Source organism: Nomascus leucogenys, chromosome 17 (assembly GCF_006542625.1).
Source record: "Nomascus leucogenys isolate Asia chromosome 17, Asia_NLE_v1, whole genome shotgun sequence".
Classification (NCBI taxonomy): Eukaryota; Metazoa; Chordata; class Mammalia; order Primates; family Hylobatidae; genus Nomascus; species Nomascus leucogenys.
Window position 1 is genome coordinate 73,330,071 of NC_044397.1, and position 14,991 is coordinate 73,345,061.

Here is a 14,991-nt window from a genome sequence, read left to right on the forward strand (position 1 = left end):
AACATCCGTTCTCTTTGGTAGCATGCCTTAGAAGGAAGAATCATCCAGTTTTGAACCAGGCCTGGTTGCAGGTTGTTACTACCCTTTATTTGCTATTAAATTAACTTATTGACAGTACTTATTACAATCAAAGTGTATTAGGTGAACAAATTCACTAAAGGTTTCTTGAATCTTGATCTTAAATATTAGAGCCACCTGTTGGGAAGCAACAGTAGTTCTTTTTATTTATTTACATGCATTTTTTTCTTTCATCCTTATAACCCTATGAGGTGGAGATTACTATCCCACATTTAGCAAGTGATAAAAACTGAAATGTATGGAAGGAAAATAACTTACCTATGATCTATCTCACATCTAGTAGGAGAAAGGGATTCAAGCTCAAGTCAGTAGCTATTATCCTGAGCCAGTAAAATGAATTAGCACAGCTTCACTACTATATGAAGGGTGACATTTTTTTTTCTCCTTCCTCTGGGGGTATGGACAAGTATTAAGCCTCTGGCACAAGTTTTTAGAAAACATCTCCATCATTATTTAGACTTTTTATAATACTTATTATGGTGATGCTTTTTGGTGAGATTGAGAATATATTGGTCAGACAATTGTGTTTTATTGTTGTCTAACTTCATAGACATAAGCAATTATTTATTCTGACTCTTTTTGGTCCACTTTTCATTATGGACTGGTCTCTGAGGTTAAGAACCCAGAAGCACTTGCTCCAAGTGTGTGTGGCTTTAGGTAGCACTAGGAGAATCAATCTGAATCAGTCCAGTTTGAATTTTAGTTTCAGACACTGCACACAGCTAGGAGGAGTTCAGTAGCTAGACAAAGGCCACAGGTTGACCCAGGATGACTTGAGAAAACACAGAAATTCTGCCTTCAGTGCTGGCTGCAGGCCACAAGACATATTGCCTGTTGCCTTATTTTCCATGGAGGTCCTACTACTGCCCAATGAGGCTTTCTTTACAGCAACACGAAATTTGCAGTTGGGTAGAACTATTGGATTCCAGAGGGCTTCAGCCTTTTGTTGTCTTTTATGTAGAGAAGCAGTCTCCATAAAGACTTATTATATAATGTAATTGTAATAATTAAAATAAAGACCAGTGACCTCCATGGCAGCAGAAGTCGCTAAATGAAATCTGGGTGACCCAGCCTACTGTTCCTTAATTTACTATGACCTTTTATTTTTCCAGGGTGACAGAGAAGCAGAGCTGGGGCTGCCTTTTTCTCCTCTGTGTGACCGAAAGTCCACTATGGTTGCTCAGTCACAAGTAGGTACGTGTTTGCCAGCTCTTTGAATAGAAGGAAGCACCAAAGCAGGAAGCCTGTAGAAGTAAGCACAGATGATCCCAGCGGTTCTTTGGCTGGGAAACTGGCTCCATTCTGCCATGTTGTGCTCATGGCTCTGCCTGATTTGATTTATGGAACCACTGTCAATTCTTCTCCCTGGAATGTGGCTTGTTCATGGGAGAATTGGACAATGACACTCTTGGTGTCTCTGTCATTTCCTGTCAAGAGAAAGAGGGGGCCCCAACTTTCCAAGGAGATAAAAAGTGTCATTGGCAGGAAGCCCATTCTACTCCATCCCTCCATTCTGCATGCAGGACTGTAAGCTGACAAGGCATTTCTACTCACTGATGCTTCTTCTAGCCCTGTTTTTAGGATAGCCCCATTTCCTGGTTGAATCTACTTCCATGAATGGATCTTTTAAAATGTTTTCTTCCTTCTTTCCTGTCTTCCTTCCATCCTTTCTTTTCTTTAAAGCACTTTTTTTAGGTAAGGATAACTTTTGAATTGCTAATTACCATAATATATGCATTTAAAAAATCTTCGTCTATGGGAGAGGACACCACTGCCCTATCTAAATTAAATGTTGTCAGTGATCCCCACCTTTGAAGAGTCTGAACTCATTTAAGAAAATTCAATAAGAATTAGGCATTTTTGTACTTGTGTTTTGAGTGCTTATGCTTTTTTTATAATGTATATTGAGTCTTCATATATTGGGCACTGCTAGACATGATGATAGATGTTATAGGAACAAAGACAAATTATACATTGTACCTGCTCTCAAAGACATTAAACCAGTATTGGGTGATGGGCAAAATGTTACAAAAACAAAAATCTATTAGAATGTTATAATGCTAGGGTAGACTTTTGTACATAGTACAATAAGGTACACAACAGAGTGTGTGAACCATTAGGTTTATTAAGGGGTAATATTTGAGTTGAGTCCCAAGAAGTGAGTAGGCATTGTCTGGGCAAATGGTGATCTGTGTTGGAGGTGAGCTAGGGGTGGGTGGAAGGGTATTCCAGGTGGAGAATGTAGCATATACAAAGCAGGGAAACTTAAAACTGCCTGGTATGGTCAGCAAATTCTAAACATTTCCATATGGCAAGAACATTGGGTACAGAGTAGGATGTAGTGAGGGACGTATCAAGACCAGATTTTATATAGTGTTAATAATAGCATGTGTTTATACTTTCTTGTAGGAAATGAGGGCATATCTAAAGAATTTTAAGTGAGGTTAAAAATACATAAATTTATGTTTTAGCCTGTGGGCTTAATCTGGCCTACCACCTGTTCTTGTAAATAAAGTTTTATTACAACACAGCTAAGTGCATTCATTTACATATTGTCTATGGCTGCTTTAGCACTTCAGTGGCAGAGTTAAGTGGTTTTGATAGAGATGATATGGCCTGCAAAGTCTAAAATAACTATCTGGTCCTTTACAGATAAAGTTTGCCAACCCTGTTTTTAGAAGATTTCTTTGCCAGTAGCATAGAGGATTAATTGGAGGATTTTCTGTAAGATTAGAGGCAAGGAAAGTAGTCGAGTGCCTCCTAAAGGATTACAAAGAAGAGATGATGAATATCAGAACTAAGGTAGTAACAGGGCCTCTCCAGAAGAGAGGTGGCACATAAGGTGTCAAGGATTTGGCTGAACGCAAAGCTGAGATAAAGGCAGAACTCTAGAATAAGTGGTTGGACCATGATCCCATTTATAAAGGTTATGGGGAAGCTTATGAGTTAGTTCTGGTTTGGACATCTTGAGCTTAATTTGTCGGGAAAAAAAAGGAAAAAATGGTGTCACCAAATACTTTAGTTTCAGCTTAAAACTACACTATAATTAACCATAATACACAATACATACTACACATACACAATTACAACACTGTATTAACCATAATACACTTTTGGCTATCACCGTTTCCTTGTCAATCAGGATACTATTGGTATTTGGTTGAGACAATTCTTGTTTTGTCAATTACATTGTGGGACTTTTAACATTCTTTACTGCTGAGCATTAATGCCAGCTTTACCTCTATCTGGGCCATTGTGAAAACTAAATATGCATTCATACATTTCCAAACACGCCCTTCAAAGGAGAATGGGCAACATTTCCTCTGGTTGATATTTAGTTTCCTTCCAGTTTTCATGTGGCTGTGTAATGAATTACCACCATCCCCACTAGCTTCAGCTCCTATTTTTTCTCCTGATGGTCCCAGAACATTTGGGTGTCTGAGCTGTTGGGACAATCTCTGTAGCCCGACTTCAGCCATCTCTCTAGCATGGTGATCTCACAAAGGTGTAGTTCTAGGTCTGAGCCCTCTTCCACTTTCCAATCCTGTTTCTTCCAACTCTGTTTGCCCTCTCCCATCTAGATGTGCCCCCTGTACCTCAAAGTCAGCAAATCTGAAACTGAGCCCATTGTCTTTTCTTGGCCATATTCTCCTTCTATTTTCTGTTTTCCCTGCTTTGTTGTTGGAGTGTCTTTGGCAGATCCCATACAGAGGCAGTACCACCTCCTGCTGTGCAGGTATCTGTGCCTGCTTCGCATTTCCAGTTTATAGTGGCACTGGTTCCAGCCTTCTTTATCTTTTGTTTAAACAATTGCAATAGCTTCTAAATGATTTTCTCATCCTTCTCCCTTCCTGCTTTCTTCCTTCATATCTATCTTGCCAGATTAACTTTCCAAAGAACATTTAAAAACTCTTATGACAATGTGACTCAAACATCTCCAGGAGCCTCCAGTGTCCACCTAAGTCCCAACCCTCTATCTGAACACTTAGAAGCCTCCCTTCCTAGAGCTGTCGATAACCTGCCTTCCCAAGCTTTCCTCCCCCAAATCCAAAAGAATCCCTACTCCCTAGTCAGTCTTCAGACACATCTTACACCCTCCCATCTCTGTCACTTGGCTTTTTCCATTCCCACTGCCCAGAGTGAATAGCCACATCTTCCTCTCCACCCATTCTTAAAGATTCAGCTCAAACGTCACAACTTCAGGCAGGTTGTGTTATTCAGTCTTGGTCTTATACACAGCTCTTATCACAGTGCTTGTTCTGTAGTGGGTGTTGAGTATGTATTTCTTAGGCACTTTATTGAACTGTATCCTGAGAAGTCATAGGAAGTTATGTAGGAGAAATGAAACTGACATGTAATATTCAAATCAAGGAATACATAAAGTAAATAAGATCAACCCATTCTCTTTTAATCTGATCTGGAACTTCTAGATCAGTTTCTTCTGGAAAGTATGGAAAGGCCCAAGGTAATATGTGGCTCCTCTGAAGCATTGCTCTTTCTCTTCAGGTTTCATTGATTTCATCGTGGAACCCACCTTCACTGTGCTTACGGACATGACTGAGAAGATTGTGAGTCCATTAATCGATGAAACCTCTCAAACTGGCGGGACAGGACAGAGGCGTTCGAGGTCAGTGGGGAAGCTTGAGGGCTGAGGGTGAGGTTGGACTGTCCATGAGGATAGAATTCATCTTTTGCTGGGAATGGGGATGGTATTTCATAAACACATTTGCCTTAGCTCCTTCTCATAAAAATTTGTCTGCCTCTTTCCTTTTCTCAGAGGAGTTGAAATTGTATTATCCGTACTCTCCAAGCTAAACTGTAAGGGGTGACCAAGGTCTAAATCACAACCAGCGGGCACCTGGTGCTGCCTTTCCGCCATCCCATTTGCTGCATGTTTACCTGCCGTGCCCAGACAATCCTTGCTCATGTAATACTCCATAAAGACAGTACCACTCATCGAGAGTACTTACAAAGAAATGAAACTGATTTTCATTTCAAGGTTTGCGCAAAGAACGAAGTAGAGAAAAAGAATTGAAAGCTTGAAATCACGTTCTACCACCACATCATTATATCAAGGGCAGATCCTCATCACTTACTCCTGACCTCATCACTTACTAGCTGTGCAATTGCAGGCAAATTATCTCACTTCCCCCATCTGAGAAAATGTGGATTATAATACTCAGAGGTGGCTGGGAAGACTAAATAAGTTGTTAAATCTATGTTAAACCTTACAACAGGATCTAGAACAGAGGAAGTGCTAGCTACAATAAAGTCTTTATTAGATATACTACTACTATTACTACTACTACTAATCTCCTTGTTCACATAAAACAGTGGGCTTTGTCATAAATGAGGAAGAAGAGAAATGGAATGAATAGGAAAAGGAGAAGCAAAGAGCAGGAAAAGGAGTAAAGAAAGACAGGCGTTAGGACACGGGACCCCAGGGATGCTCCAGATGGATAGACCCTCTTAAGTTTGCTAACAAGGAGGACAGAGCCCTCTGCCAGAGTCCCCATGGCCCCACAGCTCTTCAGGCAGTGACTGAAATATATCCTGCTTGTCTAGTCCATCATGAATTTGTATTCCTACCAGTTGCTTCTTTAACCACTTGGTAGCGGTAGTTACTTCTTTGAGATTTTCCAGAAAGATGGTGCTTTCTAATATTTACAGAGTTACCCATAAGGTCTTTTGCATGACCTAGTCCCTCACAATCTCCATGCTGTCCGCATTTCCATCTTCTTCCAGCAACTTAAGGAAATTATCACTTCCCCTGGACTTGGGTATGCCGGGATCAGAAAGACCCTTGCAGGGGAAAGGTAGAGCTGGAAAGAAAGAGGAGCAAGTTGCTAGGTAACTTGGAAAACTGGTCAGTGTGGAAGCAGGTAGGTGAACTGTGGAATTAAATAGATGTCCTAGTTCAAATTAGTCAGTTTCAGAGAACAGAGCAGAGAAAATTCACATGAGGGATTCTGGTTATTGGGAAAAAAGAAGAGGCCAAATAGCAAAGAAGAAATATGAAGAATATAGAGACTCTTGAGACTGCAATGTTGATGTTTTTCCTGCTGAAAATTCAGAATTTCCCACCGGTCATATGTGGAAAATAGAATAATTACAAACCTCAGGATCCAGAAATTTCACAGCAATAACTTTAGGAGTGCTAACCATTCCTCCCCTGGGCTTGCTCATTGGCAGACATTTTCCAAACACTAACTCTCTTCTTTGTTATGATTTTTTTGTCTTCCAGTTTGAATAGCATCAGCTCCTCAGATGCCAAGCGATCAGGTGTCAAGAGCTCTGGTTCAGAGGGAAGTGCCCCGATCAACAATTCTGTCATCCCGGTTGACTATAAGAGCTTTAAAGCTACTTGGACCGAGGTGGTGCACATCAATCGGGAGAGATGGAGGGCCAAGGTACCCAAAGGTAACATGCCACAGACCTGTCCAAACCAATTCAGCATAAAGCAAGGTTGTCTTCTCTGAGTTATGTGTGTTACAAATAAAGCACGGTTGCTCAGGATGCAGATTCAAATTGCTGAATATTAGAATCTACCATCTTTTGATCTTCATAATATCTACGAATCAATGCATGATAAAATGCAGCAGACCTGCAAGCCTCCTGATGTGATTCCCTTTATGCTGTGAGACTAAACTCCTTTTTCTGGTATGAAGACTCTACAGGACATGGGTGTTATTATTTCTTGATTTCTGCTAAACATCTTGTCGTTTTCACTTGATGTCATGTGGCACAACTGTGAGGCTTTTATTTCTTCCTTTACCTAAGTAAAGACCCGCTAATAGCCACCTTGCCTTGGCCATTATGTTGGGATATAAGGAGCTTTAATTTTCTTACAGGCATTTTTATATTCCTTTCATATTCTCAGTTTCCCTTCACTCATTGCTCAAACCATATAACTGATCTTCTGAGATGATGGTAAATTGTCGGTAAACAGAAATTCCCTGAAGCAGACATCATCAAAACTAAAAATTGTGGCCCTTGGTACTATCAACAGAAAAATATGGAAATTTGTATGATTTGGGAAGCTTAAATTCCTTTGTTCATATGTGCATTTGTGACTACTGAGCATGTCCTCCATGATCAGTGCATTCTACATTATCATACTAGGGAGAGATGCCCTTGTGCACAGGTAGCACAAACCTGAGATAAGAGGTCTGACACTGTGATGCCTGATTCCAGGTAGGGACAAAGACATGGTGGCTCTGGGAGCCCAGTGAGGGGACTGGGCTTCCTGGAGGTGAGCCTTCAGCAAGAGTCAGTTTTTGCTAACATCTATTGCATGCCTACTGTGTGCCAGGCTGTGCCCGGTGCCCAGCGTACAGAGATGAGTAACAGACATCCTTGCCCTCAAAGCTCACAATCTTGTGGCGGGGGAGGGGAAGAGACATTACTATAGAATTTCATTCAAAGGAAGAATGGAAGTTCAATCAAAGCCCTGAAGTTGCCATCAGCACCACCAGCCTAAGCCCTAGGCCCTCACATCAGACAAAAACACATCATCCCCTCCCCAAACACAACATCTCACATTTTTACCCTCCTAGTGTTAGTATAACAGGTGAGAAGGGTGGAGATGGTGGGCAAAAGCATGTTCTAGCAGTGTTGGTTCCCATACATCAGGTTGGGGCTGGGGGTTCTGCTTCTAGTGTAGGAAAGAAGCAGCCTCACTGTTGGAGTTATTCAAAGGCTTGTCCACAAAATTCTGTACAATTTTGTGACTTGTCCATAAAATTCCATTCAAGTGGCTGCTCATTTCAGGTGAGGTAAAGGGTTTATATTTTTGGCACTTTTAGGGCATAATTGAACCCTTATCGTTTCAGGACAGATGTTGCACCCTGAGCTGTGGAGGGAGCCAACACCTCTTCCATATTTTAAGTGCACCCTCTCCTAGTCCATTCAAATGCTTTAAACATTTGAATCCTCCCTGTCGGCAGGCGTTGCAAGCAGCGATGGCAGCTACTGCATCATCTGCAAAGAAACACTCTCTTATAATCAATTACACTCATTACACTTGAAAATTCAATTTCTGACAACATGCAATTTAAAGAGGTACTTCAAAATAATTTGTTTGCAATTATCTGGATTACTAAAATTAACTTCAGAAACTAATCACCTGGGGAAGCATTTGACAGTTTCAGGAGAAAACTGGCCCTTTAAAAAGATAAATAAACAGCTAATAATTTTTAAATGCATTAGGTATGGGGATAGAGATAACTGTATGTTTGAACTATTTTGGAAGCACAAAGAAGTTGTCTGTAGCCCTGCTTGGGAGTTTGGGAAGGCATCATGTAGCAGACTTCTGGGATTAAGAACTGAAGGAGGTGTTGTATTTAGAAATGGGAACAAGAAGAAAGGGGTTGGGCAAAGGCACAGAGCCTGGTGTTATGGGTATTTTGTGGGAGAATAGTTTGGTTATCAGGGCACATTTCAATTAGCAGGGAAGGGGAGAGAGAATTGAGTCTTGACTTGCAAGGTGTTTTTTTTTTTTGGCAAATTCAGATAGGTTCTTTGAGACTCACTTTGGGGATGATAATGTACATCGCAGAATTGAGGGTGAATAGAAATAATACCTATAAAGCACTGAGAAAGGAGCCTGCACAAGGTTGGTACCTAAGTAGTAGCTGTTATTTATGCAAATTGGAAAAGAAGGTTAGAGGTTTGAATACAAAGTTAAGGTGGTGGTGAAAATAGCAACCTGTAACTAATATTTTATAACATTCTTAGTAACTAAGTAATGCTGTTGACTGGTTGACTGGTGCTAATAAGAAATCTAGTTCGCATCTGTTTTCTGTTGGTGGTGGCTGTTTTGTTTGTTGCTCTTTTTTTCCAGATGACCCTGATTTCAAGAAAGGCTGTCCTCCATGGGGCACTTGAACATGTATTGTTAGTAAATGCACTGGAAATGGGTCTTGGTTTTGTTAACCAACCTGATTTACAAAACTAGGTAGGCAAGAGCTGATAATTATTAGGAAAGATCAAATAAATATTTTGATAGTCCTTAGAGTTAAAAATCACTATTCCCACCCAAGATGTATGGACATAACAATTTTCAAGTCTGATCAATATTGATTAATTTCCATTCAGTATTCAGTACTTTTTTTAACACTTATTTTCTGGCGTAAGACTAACATGTTTAGGTTACAAATGCTGAAGTATAAAATATATATATAAAAGAAAATGAAAATTACGAATTACCTCTCTAGACATATATAACTGTTATTAAAATTCTGATGTTATTCTTTTTAATTTGCTTTTCTGTACATATGTATAAGTAAAAATTTTGCCCACAAATTGGGATCATAATATAATATTATCTTGTATTTGGCCTTTCTTTTGAATATTTTATTCTGATACTGAATGTTGTGATTTACAATATCTAATTATTCATTTGCATATTTTTCTCATTTTTGAGTTTGTAATTGTTGATTGAAGTTTTCTGTCAGCTGGAGCACTTCTTTCTTTGACTAAAATTTTCAGGAAGCAAGAACACCTTCTATGTTCTTAAATGTCTAGAAGCACCTTTCTTTTGTTCTTGTATGGAACTGAGATTTGAACTAGTCAAAATTTATATAGTATTTTGGGTTTTCTGGTCAGTTTCTCTCTCTTCTATGTTTTTTCTCTCTCTTTCTCCCTCTGCTTGTAGGTAGTTTAAGTAGGCATTTCAGAAAATTATATCAAGGGATAATTAGCCCAATACGTTTTTTAACTGAGACCCTATAGTATCATTATTCAGGAAGACAAAGAAATCAATGTATTTCCCCAAAACTGTACGGACATGCATTATGGGGTAGAACTGGCTCTCCACTGGGAGGAAGCAAATTTATGGATCTTGAGGGCTGTGCTCTACCTTAACTCTTAGCTGCTTGCTCTTGGCTGTTTTCATCACAAGACCCAACACCACAAACAGTCTGACATGGGAAGCCAAAGGAAACAGAAATGAACCGCACATCTCTTGCTTTCTACTAGTCAAGAAGCCTAGTAGATGCTAAATCTAAGACCGGAAAAGTGAATTATCTGTAGACTTGCTGTCATTGGAACCTGTGAGCATGTACAAAATAATTGCTCTCAACTCCTTTTTCTTGTTGTACGAAAATTTCATCTATACTGATAATTTCACCCAGAAAATATAAAGGAATTTGATTGCAATTAAAAAGACCTACCTCCTGTCAATGTATTTTCTGTTTTCTTATTTATGTGCTTGCTTGTTTCAGTCTACAAATTTTGAGTTGTACCACTTTGGGTGTCATGCAGTCAATCACACTAATGTCAGCTATCTCAGAGATGTGACTAAGAGATAGAAATCGAGTAGAAAAGCTGCAGGACCACCTGCTGGAACATGATTGCTGTAGAGAAATCATACAGTAGGATAGGCTCTTATCTGATTTGATCATGATGTCAGAAGGGCTACCATTCATTCATGTAAACTTGAATTGCCCGATAGCTACAGTTGAGGAAAAATCAGGTTTGTTTCTGAAATATACCCCCCGCCACCAGTTTTTTGTAGCTTTTTGCTAGATTTCCTGTGGGAAACTGTCAGACTCAGTTGTCAAATGAATTTCTCTTGCTCAGATAATATTTTATACTCTCTTATAGCAAACCAGAATTTAATACCTTCAGTTTTTATCCAAATTATTTCCAACTTGGGGTTATTTTGAATATTGAAAATTTGCCATGGATTCACTGGGGATTCTGTGAGGGGCTTATAAATTATTTTCTAAAATTGATACCAGGTTCTGAGTATGAATGAATTCTCCTCTTCCTTGCCTCAGTTTCCCACTCTGTAGTAAAAATATTCATCTTTTTACTTACCTACATTATAGGTTAAGGAAACTAACATTTGTCAGATGACTACTCTTTCAGGATAAGACTTAGAGTTTATATACTTTCTGTACTTTATGCCTGTCTAAATTGCTGAGGACTGATGAAGATATATACAGATAAGGTTACACCAGCATATAGGATAAATCACAACCATAGGGTACATTTCATTTAGTCAACAAATACTTCGAGTGTATGCTACGTTCCAGGCACCATGCTAAGCACTGGGAATTCAGTAGCAATGATGACATTTAAACCCCATCCTCAGTCACTGAAGAAGGATGAGATAAAGCCTGAGTGAACATTCCAGGGGACCTTCTGTGGCATTCTCCTATTGAGAATGCCATCTCACCATCTTCTTCTGCAAGAGCATTCTTTCACTCTGTAGTTGTACCTTTCTATAAAGGCCAGAAGACATATTATACTTTACATGAACATAATTATATTATTTGTAAAGAAATCTTTCCTCACCTTTTCAATGTAAATTACAAATACATCCTTTTGGGGAGTAGAATGTCATGAAATACTGAATGGCGAACATTTAACATTTAAATCAGTGCTTCTCAACTCTGTATGTTTAAATCACCTGGAAAACATTCAAACTATCCTATTCTTGCCCCTCCTTCTCCAGAATCTTATTTAATTTGTTTGGGGATGAGGCTAGGGCATTGGTTTGGATGGATGGATGGATCAATGAATGAAGACATAATATATTAAGGAATACATCTTAGGTAAGCAAATATAAAGGCAGGAGAAGTAGACTAAACCAGACATCATAGACTTCCACAAAATACATCTCAGAAATCCTCGTGAACATGTGAACCTGGACCAAATTTGGGCTTTGAGCTCTTTAGCAACTAAAACAAAGGGAAACATGATAGATGCATAGTCACTCTGGTGTCCATTAGATTAAAAACAAATGGATTATTTGTGAGCGTTAGCTTTTTTCCAGGACCAAGGCTAACACAAAGGAAATAAAGAAAACACCTGACAGTGATGTGTGGAGCATTTTAAAACACATCTAGAGAAAAATATAATACTTTCCCCAGTAGAAGTTGATGGCACAGGCTGGAAGACCTTTGGAGTTAATTACAGTGCTACATGGGATGAGTCTCTAGAACCTTGGGAGGATTGGGCTCTGTTAATTGTCTTCTGTGTAGGTTATTCTCTACAATGCAGTGCCACCTCATTGCCTCCAAAGCCCTGAATGATCTGAACCCTGCTTGTCCTTGGTCATTTGACCACATCATCTGTCACTAAGCCCTTGTCAAATTTACTTTAACCATACTCAATGTTCTTTGAGCATACCAAGCTCATTTCTACCTCATGGCCTTTGCATTTTCTAGTTCCTCTGGCTGAGATACTATTTGTCCAGATTATTGCATGGCCAGCTCTTCATCATTTAGGACTTGGTTAAATGTCATCTTGTCAAGGAGGCCTTCCTTCTCCACCTCCTTGTCTAATGCAATTTCCCTCCCCTATGCTGATTATATTCCAGCATATTACTCTGTTTTGGTTTTCTGCAAAGCAGTTTCTACAAACTGCAAGTATCTTAGTCATTTATTTACTTAATTATGATCTCTTCTTTATAAATCGACTTGCTTGCTGCAGTATTCTTCATACCTAAAACAGTGCTTAACACTACAACTGCTCAATAAATATGAGTTGGATGAGTGAAGCAATCTTTTCATAAATACTTAACCTATGCATTTCTGCTGTGGTTTTGACTAAGCACAGAGCCAAGCCCTTTTATAATCAACTGGATTAGAAATAATGCTAGCATCTTTTCATTAAAAGGAAAGACACAGACCAGGTACCTGGCCAAACTAAAGGCTACCTCTCATCTTGTGGACAGTTTGAAGACAACGTTTTTCTCATAAGGCTCAATTATCCCATTCCTTGTTTTAAATTCACAAACAGTGTCCTCAGTGTGTTTGTTTTCAATTGCTTTAGTGTTGGATATTTTCCCTTTTTGTTTTGTAATCAATCATTTGTGTTTAAACTCTAGGTCTTAAGCAAACCCACATGAAGCTGCAGTTTTTACTGTGGCTGTGGGAAAGTTTTATGATGTCTCTCAGCCTTGATTTCCACATTTGTCAAATTGAGTCACAGTAATAGTAGCTGCTATAAGGTTGTTTTGAGGTTGAAAATAAATAATCCCCAAAAAACACTCACCATAATACTTGGCAGAGAGAACACATTCAAAAGAAGCTATTAATAATGGTGATATTAATAATACCATTACAATATTGGTTTATTAATTATTATCCTTATTATTTTCTCCCTGACCCCTCCTCTATTTTCAGAATGACATCATCATGAACCTATTTTATTTCTTTCCTAAGTATACATGCCAATCTGATGAATTAAGCAAAAAATGTACCCAAACACTCAGTAAACACCTTAGATACTCTTTGTGTATTAAAACAGGTCATTCTCCTAATGGCATGACCTCTTTTTCTCTTTTCTGTGCCTTTCCCAACTTGCCATGGATGCAGAGGAGAAGGCCAAGAAGGAAGCAGAGGAACAGGCTCGCCTGGCCGCAGAGGAGCAGCAAAAGGAAATGGAAGCCAAAAGCCAGGCTGAAGAAGGTGCATCTGGCAAAGCTGAGAAAAAGACGTCTGGAGAAACTAGGAATCAAGTCAATGGAACACAGGCGAACAAAAGTGACAACCCTCGTGGGAAAAATTCCAAAGCTGAGAAGTCGTCAGGAGAACAGCAACAGAATGGTGAGTAAACTTGCACTGGTGAAGGGCTCTTTTCGAGGCATTAATCACATGATGGATGGAAACTGGTGAACAACCCTACTGATGGGGACAGCTCACAGGGCAAGGCTTCCCTGCTCATCCAGTTCCTGCTGATCCCACCTCACTGGGCTGCAGGATTCCAGTAGAAGCAGCCACCAGCTCACCTGTGCCATCCTCTTCAGGGAGATTTATACCTTTCTGGCCATTTCCAGCTGCCCTGGAGACTCTAGCTAGTGCCTGCCTGGCTGCTGGGGGGAAATTGCCATTATCAACCTCAGCACATTCCTGAGTGCAAAGTGGGTAAATGGAAAGTCATTTTCCCATATATACCATCCCTCTATGAGGGCCAGACCTCAGGTTTGCCTGAGCCTATTCCTGTAATGGATATCTGTATATCTGTATGTGTACAAGTGTGTCCTTTAGGGAGACCAGCTGTTTCAGTTTACCTGGGACTGGGAGACACAGAGATTTCTGTTTTAAAAACTCTCCAGGCAAACTGTGGTAAGCTAGTCACCATAGTGTGCATATAGTTATTGATTTCTTATATTTAATGCAACAAATATCGATTAACAACTATGTGCCAAGCACCATGCTTAGCACTAGGGATCTAGAAATGGAAAGGCCACAAGAAGCCAAAAATATCAAAGGTGATAGAGACATCCTCTAAATATTACTAGTGAAATGTGAGCAAGTGAAAGTAGTGACATGGCAGATAAAATGCCCAAGGAACATGTGCAGAGAAAAAGACATTAGCTTTTTGGGGACTGGAGATTATAAAATGGGATAAATGTCAGAGTAGGCTTCAAGAGGGGGTTTTGAATGCTGAAGTTGGCTGGTCAGATGGGCGAAAGAGACTTCTGAGAGGAGAGAACAAGATGAGCAAGTACACAGGGCTTTGATTTGGTCCCTTGTTTAGGGGCAGGCAGGAAGTTCTGAGTCTCCAGAGCTTGCAATTGCCAGGTTGTGGCTGAATAGCAAGGTAATTTAGCAGTCAATAGACCTAGATTCAAGTCAAGCTGTGCTTCTCCCTTTTCAGTGCCCTTGGCCAGGCTACTTAACCTTCTACTGTTTCTACACAATGTATATAGTAATACCTATTCACATCACAGGCCTCGTGGAACCTTCAGTAATACTTATGATAGTAAAAACAATGAAGAGAATAACAACAAATAACATATATTGACTGCACACTAGATGCTGTTTTAAGTTCTCTTTTTACACATTCATTCTCTTGCCTACCTGGTGGGGCCAGGTAATCTACTCAGAACTGTGTTCTAGCTATTATGCCACAGGGCCGTGGTCAATGATTTCTATATGTAGAAAGTGCTTAGCAGGA

At 39.7% G+C, this 14,991-nt stretch overlaps 1 protein-coding gene across 4 annotated transcripts in view; it reads left to right on the plus strand.

Annotated features, from left to right (window-relative positions):
- PDE1C (phosphodiesterase 1C) overlaps positions 1–14,991 on the plus strand; it is a 572,912-nt gene that overhangs the window by 495,645 nt on the left and 62,276 nt on the right. For all 4 annotated transcript variants that reach the window (XM_030796179.1, XM_030796181.1, XM_003270501.4 and 1 more), the window contains exons 13-16: positions 1,191–1,272; positions 4,585–4,705; positions 6,323–6,498; positions 13,407–13,637. In XM_030796179.1, the coding sequence (XP_030652039.1) occupies positions 1,191–1,272; positions 4,585–4,705; positions 6,323–6,498; positions 13,407–13,637 (610 nt within the window). The remainder of the gene's footprint in view (positions 1–1,190; positions 1,273–4,584; positions 4,706–6,322; positions 6,499–13,406; positions 13,638–14,991) is intronic.